This window comes from Octopus bimaculoides, chromosome 4 (genome assembly GCF_046866305.1).
Source record: "Octopus bimaculoides isolate indiv1 chromosome 4, ASM4686630v1, whole genome shotgun sequence".
Lineage (NCBI taxonomy): Eukaryota > Metazoa > Mollusca > Cephalopoda > Octopoda > Octopodidae > Octopus > Octopus bimaculoides.
Window position 1 is genome coordinate 56,935,796 of NC_142931.1, and position 20,840 is coordinate 56,956,635.

Here is a 20,840-nt window from a genome sequence, read left to right on the forward strand (position 1 = left end):
AGAAGAAGAAGAAGAAGAAGAAGAAGAAGAAGAAGAAGAAGAAGAAGAAGAATGATAACAATGATGGTAATAATAATAATAATAATAATAATAATAATAATAATGGAGGTTCATTTATTAATAATAGGAGTAAGAACATAATCACAGTAAAGGAGGTAAACCCTAGGAGAATAAAATTTGAAGGACCTAATGCGAAAGTCAAAAATATAATATATCAATGCAAAGTAAAGACTCAAACAGGTACCATGACATACTTGGGGTGCACTTCAGGACAGGTATGCCGTAGAATTTCTAACCATTTCTCGTGCTTTAGAGATAGGAAGAAAATGGCTAGCACTAGTCTTAGCAAATACATCTGGGATCTTAAGGAAAGTAATAAATAGTATTCATTAGAATGGTCTATAATAGCTAGATCAATGCCATATGAGAGAGGAAGAAAGTATTGTTCGCTCTGTACGGTAGAACTATACCACATACTCTTCTCTAAGGATAAATTGATCAATAAAGTAAGGAATAATGCTCTGAAATGTACGCATATCATAAGAAGTACGTTTCGTTGGTATAAATGATCTTAAGATGTGATGAAGTACAACATGATGTCTCATGTATGTTTGTGTATGTGCAATTATGCATATATGGATGAGTGCATATAAGTGTGTGTGTATATATATGAAAGATATGCATATGTATATATATATATATGTGTGTGTGTAAGTGTATGTGTGTATATATATATATATATATATATATATATATATATATATATATATATATATGTATATGTATGTATATGTACATGTATATATGTGTATGTATGTGTGTTGTATTTGTATGTATATGTGTATGTGTGTATATATATATGTATATATATATATATATATATATATATATATATATATATATATATATATATATATATATATGTATGTATGTATATGTGTGTATGTATGTATATATGGATAAGTATACGGGTAAAGTGTATGTATGCATATGTATACGGGTAAAGGAACGGGTAATATAGTATAGTACAACGAAATAAACAAATTAATTAATCTAGTGGAAATTCACAGGAGAGCAATAAAAATAGAAAATTAAGGAGTTATCTCCCCTATAATAACAGAAGATGAACTGTAACGGGATTTTAATAATTTAATGATCGTTATGTATGTGTTTTTTCGTGTTTTGTTCCGATGGTAACCACTCCTGAAGAAGTGCCAAATGTCAAAATCCAATGGACCAGTCACTGGATAAGTTTGGCACAGAAATGTGAACATAGAGTGGTGAATAAATCGATATATCGAGTTTGAAGTCTCTGTCTCTTTTGAATATGAAAATTTAAAAGTTAAAAACCTTATTATATATATATATATATATATATATATATATATATATATATACACACACACACACACATACATATGTGTTTATATGTGTGTATATGTATGTATGTATGTGTATATGTGTATATGTATTTATGTATGCATGTATGTTTTCAAACATTTATATGTATGTGTTGCCCAACCTACTATCCGGCAGCCTCCAATTCTCTAACGGTTTTTTTCAAATGAATCACGTCATAACCTTATCCATCTATTGTTTTCATACTCGGTTATAATGTCTTACGTTTAAGATGATTCCCATGCTTTCCCTGATGGGAAGGTTACAATTTTAATATCACAGATCCCTATGGATCACATAGGTTGTAATCTTTTGAAACATATGTAGGAATAAAGTATGCAATTATAACATGCGTTTTCTCTATTCCTTAAATTTATATATATATATATATATATATATATATAGAGAGAGAGAGAGAGAGAGAGAGAGAGAGAGAGATTTAAAAAGTATGGAAGACCCTACATACAAAAATCTATGTCCATTTACGCGGGAGCTCTGGGCAAAATGTTATAGTGCATGGCCAACCTTAAGACATAAGTAACGTGCGTGTAAAGTTTGGAGAAAATCGGTTGAGAATTGTGGAAATGTATGCGTTAATCATTATACACACATATATTGTAATTTATATATACTAGATGAAATTGATTATCTTGTTCGTACTATAGATGCTGACCGCGAAGGAGCTGGTGGTGGTGGTGGTGGCGGCGGCGGCGGCGGTGGTGGTGGTTGTGGTGTTTGTGACGGTGGTCATGGTGGCAGTGACGGCAGCGGCGGCGGTGGTGTTGGTGGTTGTGTTAGTGTTGATGGTAAGATGGCTGTGGTAGTAAAAGTTGATTTACACTCATGCACATACAGATGCTACTGGTGCTGTATAAACCAGTGCTACCTGTTCCATGTGAGTACCCAGCAGGATTAGAAACAAGACTTGTCGAAAGACGCATGAGCTCCATGCGGGTCAATAGCCATTTAGCTGGGGAAGGCAATGGCAAACTGCCCCAATATATCTACTAAAAAAACAGAAAACACTATGAGAAGTCAGAACGAATTATCGCAATATGAGAAAGTCAGAACGAAATCCAACCGATCGGAGAACTCGCACTTAATCGGGAAGACTTTCGTTGTGGTGTGATCAATGCGCTACAAAAGCGTACGATATATGACGTCGATGGCATATCTATCTATCTATCTATCTGTCTTTCTGTCTGTCAATCTGTCTATAAATCTATCCACCTATCTATCTATCTATCTATCTATCTATCTATCTATCTATCTATCTATCTACCGTCTATCTATTTACAAGCATGCGTGCGTGTACGTGTGCATGTGTGTCTGTGTACATGCCTGCACATACATACATACATACGCACATACATACATGTATACGTACGTACATACATACATACATACATACATGCATGCATACATATGTTCATACATACATTCAGTGAAAAATTCTGCTTCACACTGTAAACGTCTATAGTGACAGATACACAAACATTTGAACACACATCACACACATTACGTATGTATGTATGTATGTATGTATGCATGTATGTATGTAGATATGCATGTATGCATGTATCGTGACTATAGCTTTTCAAATGTTTTGATCTTAGCTAAAACGCCAAGAGGCCTTTTGACCAAAAGATATACGCTCATACATATAATGCATACACATATATGTATACACATGCATACATGGGTATGTGTGTGTATGTGTATGTGTGTGCGCGCGCGCGCGCGTGTAGATACGAACTCTTGGAGAAGCTAATACAGTTCATAAACATGTTCTCGTCTGAGAGTGTCCTTGCCTACATTTATCCCCTGGGGCTAAACTATTTGGTCTCAATTTGGGGCTAAACTATTTGGTCTCACCAAGACCAACGGTGACCTCTGTCCCATAGCATTTGGTTATATTTGGCGACGGCTCACATCAAAAGTGTACCTGTCCTAAGTTTCTAACTGCCTGACCAAGGAATTTTGCCCTATTCAGTTAGGAATAGGTACTAAGCTAGGTTGTGAGGCTGCTGCTCATGCCACCAGGGCTTTCACCAACCTGCCCTCTGAGTCCCCAAAGGTCATCCTCAAACTAGACCTTGAGAATGTGTTTAACTCCATCAGTCGAGACGTCATCCTCTGCGCAGTAAGGGAGAATTTCCCACCCAAGCATATCGGGAGTCCTCCTATCTCTCGTTTGGTGACTACCTCATCCCATCTGTCTCCGGAGTCCAACAGGGTGATCCACTTGGTCCTGCCCTATCCGCATTGGGTACTGATGGGAGCCGACCTAGACCTAAATGTCTGGTACCCCGATGATGCTTGCTTGGGAGGCCCTCCTGACAAGGTGCTTTCAACTGCGAGCACGATGATCGAGGAACTTGGTCGTAGAGGTCTTAGCATTAACAGCTCCAAATGCGAGCTCTGGCTCCTCAACCACCCAGCTTCGCATGAGCAGACGACTAAACTATTTGTTGACTCCCTCCTCTCAATCGCGGTTCTTCCTTCATCAGCATGATGCTCCCTTGGAACCCCAATTACTGACCTAGCTTTCAAGTCCATCTTTAGATCCAAACTGGCTAGTCTCGAACAACTTCTAAAAAACTTTGAAGTAATTGAGCCCCACCAAGGTTTTTTTATACTTAGGAATTATTTGCCAATTCCTAAACTATTGTATTTTCTGAGAGTTAGTCTCTCTTACAGTTTCTTGTTGTCCCTCCAATACTTTGACGACCTAATCTTCAGGAAACTCGAATGCTTGGTCAATATCAAGCTCTCCCCAGATCCCCGCGACAAAGCTGCTTTGCCCAAACGGTTTGGGGGTCTAGATCTGCGCAAGTTCTCGTCTTTATCTCTTCCCGGTTTTCTTTACTCCATCCACGCTAACTTCCCTCTGGTAGGCAACACCCTCTCCTCTCCAACAAGGACTAATTCCAACAGGGAGATGGAGGAAGCTCTATCACAATGGAGATAGCTGGGTTTGTCAGTTTCGGTTACAGTGAAGGATAGACGGAAACAGTGAGTATGGGACAACTGCGTTCAGGTGCCACTTTCAACTCTCTCCTTGATCAATCTGATCAATTTTCAGGGTGTCCCCTACTTCCAGCTAATGCAAAATTCTCAGGGGACTGGATTGATGCCCTGGTTGTAGCCAACAATGAAGGTATACTCAGTCTAGATGAACTTCGCATCTCCATCGCCCTCAGAGTGGGAGCTGACGTCTGTAGGGGACTGAGATGCCACTGTGGTAGGCCCCTTAACCCCACAGGTCTTCACGGTCTGTCTTGCCGCCTAAATGCTGGTCGCTTCGCTCGTCACACCGAGCTAAACCTAATCATTAAGCGGGCCCTAGCTCGGATTAATATCCCCTCAGTTCTGGAACCGTCGGGGTTATCCAAAAATGATGGAAAGAGACCAGATGGTCTTACCCTCTGTCCATGGGTTAGAGGTAGGTGCCTTATTTGGGACCCCACAGCCTGCGACTCCTTTGCTCCGTCCAACATCCTGGATGCTGCAGTTAATGGGAGGGTAACTGCTTCCGTCGCCGAAAGGAAGAAAACCCTGAATAATTGGGACCTGACAGTGAATTATCTCTTCCAACCTGTGGCGTTTGAGACGTTCGGAGGGACTGGGCCACTAACCGCGAAGTTCTTAGAGAAAGAGTCGGTTTTTAACCTAGAGCCAAAGCTCCTTCATTGGGATTTCGACAACAACAAGGTATTTTTGTATGCATGTATGTATTTATGTGTGCAGATTTGTATGTTTTGTATTATGATTGTATTCTCATGTATACTGTTGCATGTTTAGACATGCTTATATTTACTTAAATGATAAACTTCTGTAAAGTTTTACAGATTTTTACAGTTCCAATGATCTGTAGTCTTCGAATTTGTAGTCCTCGAATCAGCTTTCTCCTTTCTGGCTTTGAAAAGCCTAAATTCTCAAGATTGGTATTTAGTCAGTATGTTACATATTCCGATGCTCCAATAATTACAGGTATAAACCTGAACTTGTAATTTGAATAGCGTAGCTGTAGATTCCTCAATAGTTCAATATGTATGTATGTATGTATAAATACGAAAAAAGACCTGTACGAATTACCTAGGCCACTACTGTTTTCTATTGTGTTTTATATAAGCCTGTAGCAAGTATATGTTCACAATTTGCTTGTTTACTTTTGTCGAGAAGTGGTTATACACCATTAGGTGTACTCCGCTTCCGTACATTAAATTTCTTGAAGAAACAACGGAACGCAGATTCTGAACTATCAACACAATATTTATTACAATAGAATTCGGCAGCACTTCGCCCTTTGGTTACTGAGACGCCGTCAATGATGTTGCGTGGTTATTTGTCTAGCTCCAGAGTTGGAATGTTGGAGAGAGGCTGCTACGACGTCCAGGCCCTTCGTCGGCCAGCGAGAAAGAGGATGAAAATCCGCGCGAAGCTTGGATATCGATGACTACGCATGCGCATGAGACTCTTCCTGTATTCCTTTCGGAACTAGTCCCTGCGCATGCGTGGATAAACTTTCCGGAAATGTCGTCTGCTATTAGGACGTCACTACACTTTTAAATATGTGCATATCGGCTCATACGCTGTTTTCTACAAGTGGTCGCATGACCTGGTCACGTGATGGGTTATACATCGATCTGGCCCTTCCAGCTTTACGCAGGGTATCCATCTCAACATGTGACAGACCAACCGAGGGCGGGAAATTTATACCTCTCAGCTATATAAAGAGAGATTTTCCCGCTATTAATCAGCGAGTTGAGTTACGCAGTCGAGTTCGGATCTCGGAAGAGATGAGTTTTATTTTGCAGGCAGCCTCAGTTAGCTTCCCGACGCGTACGTCTGTTCCTGTCTTCCAGCAGAAGTCATGCCATGTATTTCTTTTCCTCTGCTACACCGAACACATCATGTACCAACTGCATAAGAAACCATGTGTATATTTTCTCACAGTATATTTCAAGATATATTTCAACAGCTTTACCGTGTTAATGCTTTTTAATGGATTGAATAAATCATCGCATTTAATCCTCTTTGTTTTCTCTTTCTTCCTTTATCTACATACACACATGTATATTGGAACTCAAACCAGTAACTCAACTCCAACCGTTAAAAGTCCTTTGGAAACTGAAAATAAGGATGAACAATTGTTGTGTTGATGACGCCTATTGAGACAAATACGTCTCTATACAGTAAGTCTTTGCCTTTCCTTGATGGCCTGTCAGTTTTGGAGAATCCTTAAATCTTGAGATTATCTCCTCTCCTCAAGTGAAGTTGGTCATTAATGTCATTGGGTAATTATGATATATTCTCTAGAGACAGGGGTAATTTTAAAAAATCAAGGATTCTTGATGCAAGGTATTTGATATACCGGTATTTGCCTGAGTTTATATAAAGAGAGGAACAGATGATAGACAGACAGTGACTCAGTCACACAATCATAGAGACGAGCAAATCAGACGATGAAGAAACTCAGGGCAGATGCATTTATACGTTATCTCCACTATCAGTTATTCGACAACCAGACTTACCAACATGAGCAGACTGCAACACTCAATGACAAACAGCCACGAACTTAAAAACCAACCGTGGCAAGAGACACTCAATTCTTCTACTCTCTCTCTCTCTCTCTCTCTCTCTCTCTCTCTCTCTCTCTCTCTCTCTCTATCTATCTATCTATCTCCCCCTCTCTCTCTCTCTCTCTCTCTCTCTCTCTCTCTCTATCTATCTATCTATCTATCTATCTATCTCTGTATTTCTTTCTCCTATACACAACCACAAAAGCTTTTCAACTAAATCACGAAAATGAGCACAATATTCTCTTACAAAATCAGGCCATAACATTTTCCGGTGTTGTGTAGCTCGTTTCTTTCTTGAAACCGTCGTGTTCCATTTCGGAACCTTTAACAATAGAACAGATGATGATTTGAAAGCGAAACCTCTGCCCTCGTTAATCTAATATTCAACATTCATTTTATGGTAACATCACATTAATCTTATTGTTTTATATACCTGCGTGCGCGTGAAATGCGTGTATAAAGTAGTAAAATGCGTCATCTTATATCTAAAAAGCGAGTGGAAGACACAACTGCTCGATGTAAGCATGACAAACATTCTTCGTCCTTGTCTCTACTTATTAAAAGTTAACTTACTACTTAGCATCTGTATTAGTTTAGTATGAAATTTACCTTAAATTGTTTATTTTAGCTTTATAGTCATTGCTAAAACTCTTCGCTCTTAAGAGCATAAAATAAACACTTGTCTTATGAAATAGCTTTTCAAAGACGTTTTAGCTGTAATGACATCAGCAATACATCAACAGACGTTTATTTTACTCTTTAATGCAATTAAAAAGGTGTTTGCAATGTTATGCTTGTCTGTGTGCGCGCGGGTATATGTGTGTGTATGCATGCATATGTAAGTATGTATGTATGTAGGTATGTATCTATCTTTTTATATATACATACATACATATATATATACATACATACATATATATACATATATATAGATATATATACATACATACATACATACACGCGTATATATATATATATATATATATATATATATATATATATATATATATATATATATATACATATATATATATACATATATATATATATGTATATATATATATATATATATATATATATATATATATATATATATATATATATATATATATATATATATATATATATATATATACAATCAAATGAATAACAACAGACAATGAATAATTGTCAGTTCATTACAGCTGTTTCTTACGCATTTTTAAATAGAAGAACGAGAACATTACTCCATTGCAAAAAACTGTAATCACGAGATGAAACATAATTTCAAAAACAAAAGAATATCCCAAGAATACAGCAGGGACATCGCTGAAGTTTGTCGAGGCTTACCATAGAAATGGTAAGCCTTGACAGACTTCTTTTGTTTTGAAATTATGTTTCATCTGATGATTACGGTTTTTTGTAACGAAGTAATGTTCTCGTTCATCTATTTAAAAAAATGCGTAAGAAACAGCTGTAATGAGCTGATAATTATGCATCGTCTATTATTATTCCTTTGATTATAATACACCATAGCGATGTACGACACATCAGACACTCTGTAGTATACCAACAACGTACAATCAACATAACGTTGATTTAGCCCTTAGGTGCTAAATGCTCATAGGTTGGTTTTCTTTGTGTACAGAACCAGAAAATCATATTTGATATTTATCAACTACAGGTGGTGACCACAGGTTTATCCAACCCTACCTGGTGCATATTTTTTCAAGTACCCGATTCTATCTGAATCTTTATTATTATTATTATTATTATTATTATTATTATTGTTCAGTAGTTTTATTTTCATAACGTGCTTTCACTTCACTACCGAGCGTAGCTCTGTGTGCCTTGGGTATGTGATGTGGTTTGCTGTGATACTCTTATGGTTACTGTATTGAAAGTGTTTTGCGTAGGATGTGTGCAGTGCCCAGTAGTGCAATTTTCTGTATGTTATATATATTTGTAAGTCCTGGTGTTTTTGTTATGTATTTGTCTGAATATTTTTTTATTATACCTAAGGCACCTACTATGATAAGAATTGTTTCTGTTTTTAGATTCCACATTCGAGTTACCTCTATTTCCAGGTCTTTGTATTTTGAAAGTTTTTCCATTTCTTTTAGGGAAACGTTGTCATCTCCTGGTATTGATACATTAATTAGAAAGCATTTTTTTTTTATCTTTGACAACTATATCTAGTCTATTTGCCTTAATTTCTCTATCTGTGTGTATTGGCATATCCCATAGTATGGCTGCTTTCTCGTTTTCTGTGACCTTTTCTGGCTTGTGTTTATACCATCTTTTTTCTGTTGTTATTCCATAGTGTATATAGGTCCCAGCTCTGTCGTGTCTGTGAATATATTCCTTCTTAGCCAGGACTGAGCAGCCAGAGATAATATGATTTATTGTTTCTTGTCCATCTCCACATATTCTACAGTTACTTGTTATGTTTCTTTTCATTATATGTTTTTGGTCATTTCTGGTGGGGAGGCTTTGGTTTTGTGCAGCAATTAAAAATCCTTCAGTCTCTGCTTTGAGTCCTGAGCTTCTCAACCATTACTGGGATTTTTCTCTGTCTATTTCTTTTGCATTTAGTTTAGCCCAGTATTTACCATGTAGGGGCTTTTCTTGCCATCGTTTTATCATGGTCCGTTGCTGTTCTAGTTTTAGTTTGGATTTCATTTGTTTTATAGCTTTTGTTGTTTCTTCTTCGTATTTGTTAGGTAGTATGATTTCTTGTTTGTATTTGTCAGCTTCCTTGAATACTGAAAACAGTTTTTTGTTTTGCTCGTGTTTTGTGGCTATTTGTATTAGTTTTCCTTGCTTCTGGAGTAGGTATTTTTGCAGTCCTATGGTGGTTATTTTATAATAGTTTTCCAGCTGTATAAGACCCCTGCCACTTTCTGTGCGTTGTATATATAGCCTTTCTATGTCAGATTTTGGGTGGTGCATCCTATATCCTGTCATTATTTTTCTTGTTTTCCTCTCTATTTTAGATAGTTCGTTTAGTGTCCAGTCAAGGATATTGTAGCTGTAACTTATAACTGGGACAGCTAAAGTGTTAATACCTATTATCTTGTTTTTAGCATTGAGCTCTGTTTTTAGTATTGATCTAACTCGTCTATAGTACTCTTTCTTTATTTCTTCTTTCATTTGTATGTGTTGTATCCTATCTAGTTCATTGACTCCTAAATATTTGTATGGCTGGCTTTCGTCTAGTTCTCTTATTTCATTGGCTTTATCTAGTGTGATGTTGCTACTTTTAACTAATTTTCCTCTTTTCATGGTTGCTTTGGCTCATTTTTCTAATCCGAATTTCATATCTATTTCCTTGGTAAAGCCATGTACTGTCTGTAGTAGTGTTTCCAGCTCTTTGTCATTTCTAGCGTATAATTTTAGGTCATCCATATATAAAAGGTGGCTGACTGTTTTGCCGTAACATTTGTATCCGCATCCAGTTCTATTTAGCAATTCAGTTAAAGGTGTGAGTGCCAGGCAGAACAGGAGTGGAGAGAGCGTGTCTCCCTGGAATATTCCTCTTCTAATGGGGATGGCTTTCGTTTTCACAAGTCCCTCTTTTGTTTGGAGCTGTAGCACTGTCTGCCATTTATTCATGGAGTGCCTTATGTATTTTATAATAATTGGTGCCACCTTGTTTATGGCTAGTGTTTCGAGAATCCACGTGTGGGGAACACTGTCGAAAGCCTTTTGGTAGTCCACCCAGCCCATACTGAGGCCTTTCTTCTTTCTGCGGCTGTCTTCAGTTATGGCTTTATTGATCAATAATTTATCTTTACAGCCGTATGAGCCCTTGCAGCATCCCTTCTGCTCTTCTGGAAACAGGTTGTTATTTTCCAGGTGCTTACTCAATCTCTGCGATATTATTGCAGTAAAGGCTTTGTAGATCGTAGGGAGACAGGTTATAGGTCTGTAGTTTTGTGGTTTCTCCGTTTCCGTGGATTTGGGAATTAAGATGGTTTTCCCTTTCGTGAGCCATTCAGGCATTGTCTCTGGCTCTGCTAGTATGTTGTTAAAGTTTTCTGCCAGCTTTTTGTGCATTCCTGTCAGGTGTTTTAACCAAAAGTTGGGGATCTTGTCGTGCCCAGGTGCCTTCCATTTGCTTAGCCTTTGCAGTGTCTGGGTGACCTCTTCAGATGTTATAGGGGTCCAGAGTTGCTCAGGTGCTAAGTTCGTTGTTTTAATGGTTCTTTTCTGGGGTTGTTGCTTCACCGACCATATTTGTTTCCAGAATTCTTCCAGTTCTTCTGCTGTTGGTGCTGCAGTAATGTCTATTTTATTTTTACCCAATTCTTGGTAGAGTTTTTGGGGGTTGGAGTTGAACTGTTTGTTTTGTTCAAAGAAACGTTGGCGTTTCTCATACCGGCGGATCCTTTGTGCTTTGGCAAGGATATCTTGCTTTAGCTTTTCTTTTGCCTCAGGTAAGTCTTTTTCTGTAATGTTGTATTTGTACAGTATTTTTGTTTTCTTCTTGTTACTTAGCTGTGTTGATTGTCTACTAATTTCGTTGAGAATCGATAAATCTTTTCTCTTTTTTTAAATTTTGTTTTGGATATTATTTATCCACAAGGTCTGTTTGGGTGGTAGAACTCCTGTTCGGATGGGTTTCAGTGAGTATCCTGCTTCTTTTGTGGCTGCAGTGGCTGCCGCATATATTATGTCATTTAGCTCAGTGATATTGCCTGTTGTTTCTGTGGTTGTTAGTTCCGTGACGGCCAAGTTTATGTTATTTATTATTGATGTTGTTTTATTGTCTATTTTGATTTTTGGGAGATATAATCTGTGGTCCATTCTAAGATCTGTGGTTTTCAGTTCTTTGATTATTCTCATTTTCATAGTATCGTAATTATTAGGTTTCTCTTCGCTATTCCCAGGTTTTAGATTTGTTTTGCCTTCCTTTTCATTCATGTTTGTCTGTGGTGTTCTGGATTGGTGCTTTTTGTATATTATTATACATCTCTATTATTATTAATATTATTATTATTATTATTATTATTATTATTATTATTATTATTATTAGCAGGAGCCGTGAAAAATTCACGAAAAACATAAAAAATGTAAGCATCTATAAACAGTGTACTGGTGCCATGAGAAATGTTTGTATATTATGACCGTCTGTCTTTACGGTCTGAGTTCAAATTCTACCGAGGTCGACTTTGCCTTTCGTCCTTTCGGGGTCGATAAATTAAGTACCAGTTATGTACTGGGCCAATCTAATCAACTGGCCCCCTTCCCACAAAAATTTCAGGCCTAGAAAAGTATATTGTGACGGTTAGAGAATATAGAAAGTAATGTAACACCAATGACTATATAATCGAACCAAAATATCTGTTATACAAACACAAACGGAATTACTATTTAACCTTAAAATACATCATACATATTCAAAGAACGAGATTTAAAAACAATAGAGAGATGTTTAAAAAATTTCTCATTAAAAATAAATCGTAAAATTTCATTTTTTTTCCGAAATATTTTTTAACCATAGTTTTAAAATTCGGGCAGTCCGTATCTGGAATTTATTTCTGTTTATAATTTTAAAACAATTTTCAGACGGAAAGGTGATTTAAGGGAAATTTAGATGGTGTTTCTGGCACATCCCACGTCCACCTGCTAATTTCCTCATTTGTTTGTCATTCTGACATGTATTAATGTTTTTCAATATTTTTCTCCCCATAAACACATTTTATGGAATGATGATACAGTGCAATTGCTGGGATTTAAGCAACAACAAAAAAAAAAGTTTATTTAAATTTTTAACCCCATCCCACATCAAACGAGTCCAAGTGTGTGTGTGTGTACGAAAAAACCATATTTACCAACAGAAAAAGTATGCTATCAAAATAAATTATCTTTTACATACATTTTTTAAATCCTATGCATAGACACACACTGACAAACACATATACACGCACAGTAAGCAATGTACATTTTATAGAGTAAAAGCAACAACAGCAACAAAAATTGTTATTTAAATCTTTAACCTTACCTCGCATCAGCAGAGTCCGTGTGTGTGTGTATGTAAGAAAAATCAATTACTAACAGAAAATTATGCTATTAAAATAAATTATTTACATCCCTTTTTTAAAATCACTCTATCATCCTAATGAAATTCTTTTACATTTGCGTACACACATACTGACAAATACACATACTCACTCAGTGTGAGCAGTATACTTATATAGAGAGTTAGAAAGTTTACCAGGAGAAAATAAAAGAGATAGACAAATAGAGAGAGGGGGGGGGGGTAATCTTATGTGTTTCTGTCACAGATTTTGAAATTTTAAAATCAAGTGAAAATTTTCAAATTTGGTATATTGATGTACTTTTTTGCCCTGAACCCAAGTTTGTGGTTCATTTATTCAAGAAAACTTTTTTTAAATGTTACAGTGGTATAAAGTTTGATCATTTTTACCTAATCAGAAAACAGGGTTTTTGCATAACAGCAGTAATAGGACAGATAATGGGAGGGCTGTCGATCTAAAAGTTGAGTTATTTATCATAGTAAATTATTTTTTTTTTTATTATTTACAGTTGACATTGTCTTTGGGATGCAGATTTCAAAATTCAAATTCATTTTTCTTGAGGATGCATTGTTTTAAAGCCTTTTGGGGCTAAACACACATACATAACCACATGCACTCACATTCATATAATAGATATGTACATAACATATATATATATATATATATATATATATATATATATATATATATACACATATATGTGAGTATATATATATATATGATTGACCGTTATTATGATTGACTGTTGACTGAACACTATTCAATTTTTTCTCTCCGTGTTTTTCTCCTTGTCTCCGTATTCTTTCTGTTGAAGAGCGTAGCTCGAAACGTCAAAGACTTTCCGTATTCCCGAGCGTCATACTAATATATCCTTTTGTTATTTACACCACCTGTCCTCGTCTGTTGTTATTATTTGTATATTCTCCCATATATATATATATATATATATATATATATATATATATATATATATATATATATATATATATATATATGTGTGTGTGTGTGTGTGTGTGTATGTATTATATAACAGATAACAAAGAGAAGAGTGAAAATTTATTCACTTCCAAAATTTTTTTATTAAAATTTAGAAATCACCTTTAGAGAAGCTGAAGTGGAAAATATTAATGGAAGCTGTAGAACTATCAAATGTGATTGTGCAAGGGACAGAGTCTGTCTGCTTAACTCTAATTGTAGGTATAAAAATATTATATATAGATGTAAGATTACTTCAAAGAATAGGGAGTACTTCTATATCAGAGCTAGCTCATGTTATATTAAGCAAAGAATTGCCAATCATTTAAATTCATTTAAATATAGATAAAAAATGAATACTATTAGTCTTAGGAAACTAATTTGAGCACTAAAAGATAGTAACAAAATATATTTGATTGCCTGAGAAATATTTAGTAAGGCAAAACCTTATAGAGTAGGTGATATTAGACATGACCTTTGTGTGGAAGAAATGTATCAAATTTTCACTACTAAGTTTACTCTTATAAACACTAAACAGGAAACGCTTGAGAAAACATGCATTTAAATGATTTAAATAAACACAACTTGCCATCTATAGTAACTATCCTAGTTACAGTAATGATTGTAATAATTAATGATATTTATACAAATAATGATAAGGCACACAGAGCTGCGCTCGGTAGTGAAATGAAAGCACGTTATAAAAATAAAACTACTGAATAATAATAATAATAATGTACTCCATATAGCAAAATGAAAACGAAACTACTACAATTAACTGAAATCTGAATAAACATTTTAAAACCACACTTCAACTGTAATACCAGTAGAGGTGATTATAAGACAAAAATTTGGATTTAAAAAGTAACACTATCACCTTCAACTGAATACCAATGCAGGATGCTTGTTTGAATCAGTCCACTTTGCAAACGTCGTGAATGATGACCTTTGATGAAATAGCAGCAAGTAGGGTGCATAATTGCATACAGAGCAATTTGCAGTCAAAACATGTAGGTCAGTATTATATATGCTGCAGAAAACTTTTTAATAAAAGACGTTTTGGATGTGAATAAATCTCCATTCTCCTCTTCATTATCAATTATATACTCTACATAATATTTGCAGTTCTGAACAGGAACATAGAACTACCCAATGAGTGAGCTTACAAGTACCAGTATCTCTTTTAAGTTTGAGTACTATGTTACTGGACCAATGTGGATAGCCAGCATATACCAATTTGTGAGATAATATGGTATCCATCAGGATGCTTTATCCCTTTTATACTCTCTCTATATATATGCATGTATGTACTTGTATATGTATGCATGCAGGTTTTATATATATATATATATATATAGACAATGTGTACGTACGCCACTATATATATATAAATAATACAGAATGGGACAAAAACGCAAAACATCCAGACAGGTGATACAAGAAAGGGACAAAACATTCAGATGGACGATACAAAGAAAACAAGGACAGGTCATTCGGAGTTCGAGAATAACCAGCTGAAATTGCAAGAATAATCTGGATCTCGACTGAGGAAAGAAAACTCCAAATGACCTGCCCTTTTTTTCTTTGTATTATCCATCTGGATGTTTTGTCCTTTTCTTGTATCACCTAACTGTCTGGATGTTTTGCACTCTTGTCCCATTCTGTATTATATATATATGTGTGTGTGTGTGTGTGTGTGTGTGTGTGTGTGTGTGTGTGTGTGTGTGTGTGTGTGTGTGTGTGTGTGTGTGTGTGTGTGTGTGTGTGTGTGTGTGTGTGTGTGTGTGTGTGTGTGTACAGGCTTAAGCATTGCTGTGTGGTAAAGAAACTAGCTTCTTAATCACATGGTTCCAGGTTTGATCTTACTGTACAGCACCTTCAACAAATATTTTTTTGCAACCTTCAATTGACTAACACCTTGTAAGTGAAATTTGGTAGGCAGAAACTGTGTGTGTGTGTTTACGTTATTCTTTAAGTTGAGTTCCTTTATGTCCCATAAGTTACTGGTTCCATAACTAAAGATTGAGAAAAGAAGTAACCAGACTGAAATGAATGGGTCCAGTTATGAAGGATTGAAAATCTTGTAACTGGCATCCCCAATATATTTCATCTAACACTATTATTTCTGCCGGTCCACTGCCCTCTTTGTAATATTAGTAATAAATGAATACTTACATTGGGCAACAAAATTCCTCATCTAACTGCAAACTTCTTCGTCCTCTTTTAAAAACAGGATAATGATATTGATTCTGGATCCATTCCTTCTCAAAAATATTATTTAATTGCTCTTCTGTGTAGAACAAATTTGGATATCTATCCATAATAAATGACCTCTTTTCTTCATATTCGCCCTTTACCAAAAGATATGTGGCCATGGTTATATGAGTAACTAGCATACTCAAGACTATCACCAAAATGCAAACGTTGATCTAGAAATTAGACGTCAAAAAGAAACAAAAAATTAATATTAATTACTTCCTTCTGAAAATGGTTACATAAATATATGGAAAATATGATTGGGATTGAATACTGTTTATGCCTTTTTTCAAAACCATTTGCTTTACCATATTTTTAAATAATTTACTGCAGTGGGCGTATCGGTATTTGTTAGTGGATTCAGTTCACTTTAAGCAGTGGTTCCTAAGCTTGGAACATGGTGTAGATTTTGAAAAGATCAAGACAAAATGATTCATTTACATTTGAAATATTTAAGTTCTAAAATGTTTGTGAATATGTTATATAATAAACCACAGGCATAAGGGGTGCAGTATAATATTATTTCCAACAAAAACTGAGGAATATTTCTGCAAGGAAAGCATCAAATGTGAATTTATTAACTTGTTAGAAATTTGATTTTTTTAAATTCAAATCTGGCTGCGTGGTAAGGAGTTTGCTTCCTAGCCACGTGACTCTAGGTTCAGTCCCACTGTATATGGCTCCTTGGACAAGTGTCTTCTACCAATAACCCTGGTTCAGCCAAAGCCTTGTGAGTGGATTTGGTTGATGGAAACTGAAAGACCATCATGTGTGTGTGTATATATATATATATATATATATATATATATATATATATATATAGATGTACGTATGTATGTATGTATGTATGCATGTATCAACATGTGTGTCTTTGTGTCTGTCCCTCACTATTGCTTGACAACCAGCATCAGTTTGTTTACATCCCTGGAACTTAACAATTCAGCAAAAAGAGACCAATAGAGAAAGTATCAAGCTTAAAAAAGTACTTGGGTTGGTTTATTTGACTAATCCCTTGAAGGTGGTGCCGACTGAAGTTAATATGACTGAAGTCCAATGACTAAAACTTGTAAAGCATAAAAAATTGAAGATATTTTTTTAAGGGTTGTGGTTTTATAACTGATTATAAAGTAGTAATGATAAAAGGTTCATAGTCACTGATTTACAGCTTAGCATATGCTCACCAACATGAACTACTCTTGATTCTGATTAATGTTCATGATCATTTCTTGTAGTTGTTGTTTAGCTCCAAGTCAATCCAGATGAAGATAATCTATGATTAAAGGCATCCCAACCATGTGCACTCCAGCAGAGGTGAAGCAAGAGTTCTCAGTCTCCATGGACAAAGACATTTTTGGGACTCCAACAGGCATGATGAGCCCAAGGAAATTTCAGGCTCATTACACCTCTACACACTTGTCCTAAGAGCAATACACCCTTCTCTTGCATCTCTGCATCCCAGTTTACATGCTGAGAGAAAGGACATTTCAAACTTTGCAGACATGGGACAACTATGGACATGTGTTTAGGTCTGTTTAACATTGTCAACAAAGTGCAGTCTAACTGATCCTCCGATCCTGTAGATTGCATAATTAAAAAAAAAATAGTGGAAATAACTATTGGAAATAACTAATGACATGAATTTGGATAATTGAGTTAAAGTAACAGCCACAAGTATATGTTTTTGTCTGTTTGACCTAATCAGCTCAATATGGTCAAATCAAGCCAAAAGATCAGGGGATGAGATATTACATTAGAACAAGATAGGTATATTTTTCTTTAAGAATAAACTGTAGAGGGATGATATGTTTCAGATTGCAAAGTAGTGTATAGGAATCATAACATCGTTGATGGAAAATGTGTACATATTGATAAAGGTGCACTTGCTCTCACCAATGCAGAGAATAGATGTGGAAATTTTATTAAATTGGTTGCTGATTGAGGAAAATGCACATGGATGAAAGAGGGACTACTCCAAATAGATCTACCCCAAATAGATTCAACAGATGGACTAGCTTTTGATTGTTACATGGTTGAAATGATGGTTAAGGTTATGTTGACCAAGAAAACAGTCAGACCACCAGTCATAGTCATTGTAGTACAGAAAATTTCCGGCAAAGTAGGTTATGCATGGTCACTCATATAGTTAACCAAATAGCCAACAAGAAGATGTTAGTTCTAATTTCTGGCATAACAGAATCAACTGCTATGAAGGCAAAGAAGATGATCTAGATAGAAGAAACTAGAGACATCAAAGTGATTAACCTAGTTATGAAAGTAACTCAAAAGTGTCATAGCACAACTAATAAGGAAGAAATTAGCTTAAAAGTGATGTAGTTCAGGTTGGGTTTATGTCAAAACACTTTACCACCGACGCTGTCTTCCTAGTGAGACAAGTTGCAGAAATTTCTTAGAAAGAACAAGCTACTAAAGCCAGTAATCTTACACCTAGGCCTTTTCCAGTCTGGTAGTTGCTAAAGAAAATCTGATGTAGCTGAATGGATTGTGAGAGTTATGTAAGCTATGTAAGGAAATGCTGTCAGCAATTATTTCAGTGAGAAAATGAATAAGAGTCCATCTGGGACTTGATTCTCAGTGCCATGCTATTTACTGTATATTCTGCTGGCCATAAAAGAGAAATTTAAGACTGGCCATCCATAGGAACTTCTGTATGCCTATGGTCTAGCTCTCATAGATGAATCTGTCAAAGAATTAATGAACAAATTCTAAATATGGATGCAAAGCCTAGAATCAAGATGTCTTAAAGTAAACCTAAGATAAATGTTATCATTTACATCTGAAGGCCTTTTCTGTAGACCTACCTGTGATCCCACTGCATGCCTTGTGCATCCATAGTTTACATTAAGTATACTGAATGATTGCCCTCTTTTGCATAGTAACCATGGCTACTTTTCAGACAGCATAGTCTTTATTAGCAAAAACGTTTGTCTTTGCTAGGTTTACTTTAAGACATCTTGATTCTAGGCTTTGCATCCATATTTAGAACTTGTTCATTAATTCTTCGACAGATTCATCTATGAGAGCTAGGCCATAGGCATACAGAAGTTCCTACGAATAGCTAGTCTTAAATTTCTCTTTTATGGCCTGCCAAATATACAGTAAATAACATGGCACTGAGAATCAAGTCCCAGATAAACTCCTACTTATTCATTTTCTCACTGAAATAATTGCTGACAAGTGGACTAAGGAGTTGCAGATCAGGTTCTTATACTTGAAAGGTCATACGCCAAAAGAGACTTTCGATGAGGTGAAAGAAGTTTATGGTGGCAATGCACCATCATGCAACGTAGTCAAGCACTGGCATCACCAGTTCAGATGTGGTTGGACACCAGTGAAAACTGCTCCTATTCCTGGATGGTCACATTCCACCATTGATGAAGATACCATCCATAAACTATTCGCCAACTAGCCCAAGAAGTGAAGATGAGTGTACAGTCCATGGAAAAAATCATTCGCGACCATTTGCACATGTGGAAGTTGTCTGCATGATGGATTCCCCAGATGCTCACACCTTTTCAGATGCAGGAATGAGTCACTTGCTCTCAGACTTTTTTGGAATGTGCCAAGAAAATGAGGAGGACTTTTTCAGCAGACTTATCACACGGGATGAAACATAAGTCCATCACTATGATCCTGAGACTAAAATCCAGTTGAAGCAATGGAAGCATGATAACTCACCACCTCCAATGAAAGCTTGTGTCCAACCTTCAGCAGGCAAGGTGATGCTCGCAGTCTTTTGGAACCAGCATGGAGTAGTGATGATGGATTTTCTGGCAAACCACAATTAACAGGACATATTATGCTTCTCTGTTGCAGAAATTATGGGACACCGTCAAAGCAGAAAGGCATGGCATGCTAACCAAATGAGTCTACCTCCTCCAAGACAACACCCTAGTTCACAATATGCATGTTGCCCAAATGAAAGCACACCCCTGCAGTTATGAATTCCTTCCTCATCCCCCTTACTCTCCTGACCTCACACCATCTGACTTCCACCTCTTTCCAATCATGAAGCCTTTTTTGAAGGAGAAGCACTTTTCAAATGATGATGAACTTATTTTTACGGTAAAGTCTTGGCTCTAGACGCAACCTACTGACTTCTACAGACAAGGTCTTCACAGCTGCATAAAGTGATGGGAGAAGTATGTCATCTATGTAGAGAAGGATTAATAATTATGTCAAGTTTTGTTTATCCCAGTCCTTGAGAAGTGGATCAGGGGAAATTTTTAATGAACAGCCCTCGTATATACATATATATAGTATATATATATATATATATATATATAGATACATATATATTATATATGCATATATACATGTATATATACATACATATATACATATGTACATGTGTGTGTGTATGCATGCATGTGTGCGTGCCTGTGTGCATGCATGTGTGTGTGTATACTGCAGAGTTGATTAAATGTGAATAATATATCACTTACTTTCAGCATGTTGTCCAAAATAAGAATGGTGCAGCTGTAGTACGATGCCAATTTAGCTCCTCAGCATATCACAAACTACTCCAATGAAAAATGTTTGAGTAGTTATATAATAGGTGAAAAGTGTAAGTACAAATTTATAA

General features: G+C 36.0%; 1 protein-coding gene and 1 pseudogene across 2 annotated transcripts in view; one reads left to right on the plus strand and one right to left on the minus strand.

Moving 5' to 3' along the window:
- Positions 1–20,840, minus strand: part of LOC106877899 (uncharacterized) — a 64,280-nt gene extending 43,440 nt beyond the window's left edge. Inside the window, exons 1-2 of one of the 2 annotated variants that reach the window (XM_052967080.2) lie at positions 20,701–20,840; positions 16,157–16,410 (exon numbers count right to left, since the gene is read on the minus strand). In XM_052967080.2, coding sequence (XP_052823040.1) covers positions 16,157–16,410; positions 20,701–20,709 — 263 coding nt within the window. In that variant the 5' untranslated portion in view covers positions 20,710–20,840. The remainder of the gene's footprint in view (positions 1–16,156; positions 16,411–20,700) is intronic. The other variant, XM_052967079.2, reaches the window with a different exon arrangement.
- On the plus strand, positions 19,744–20,338 carry LOC149136055 (histone-lysine N-methyltransferase SETMAR-like; annotated as a pseudogene).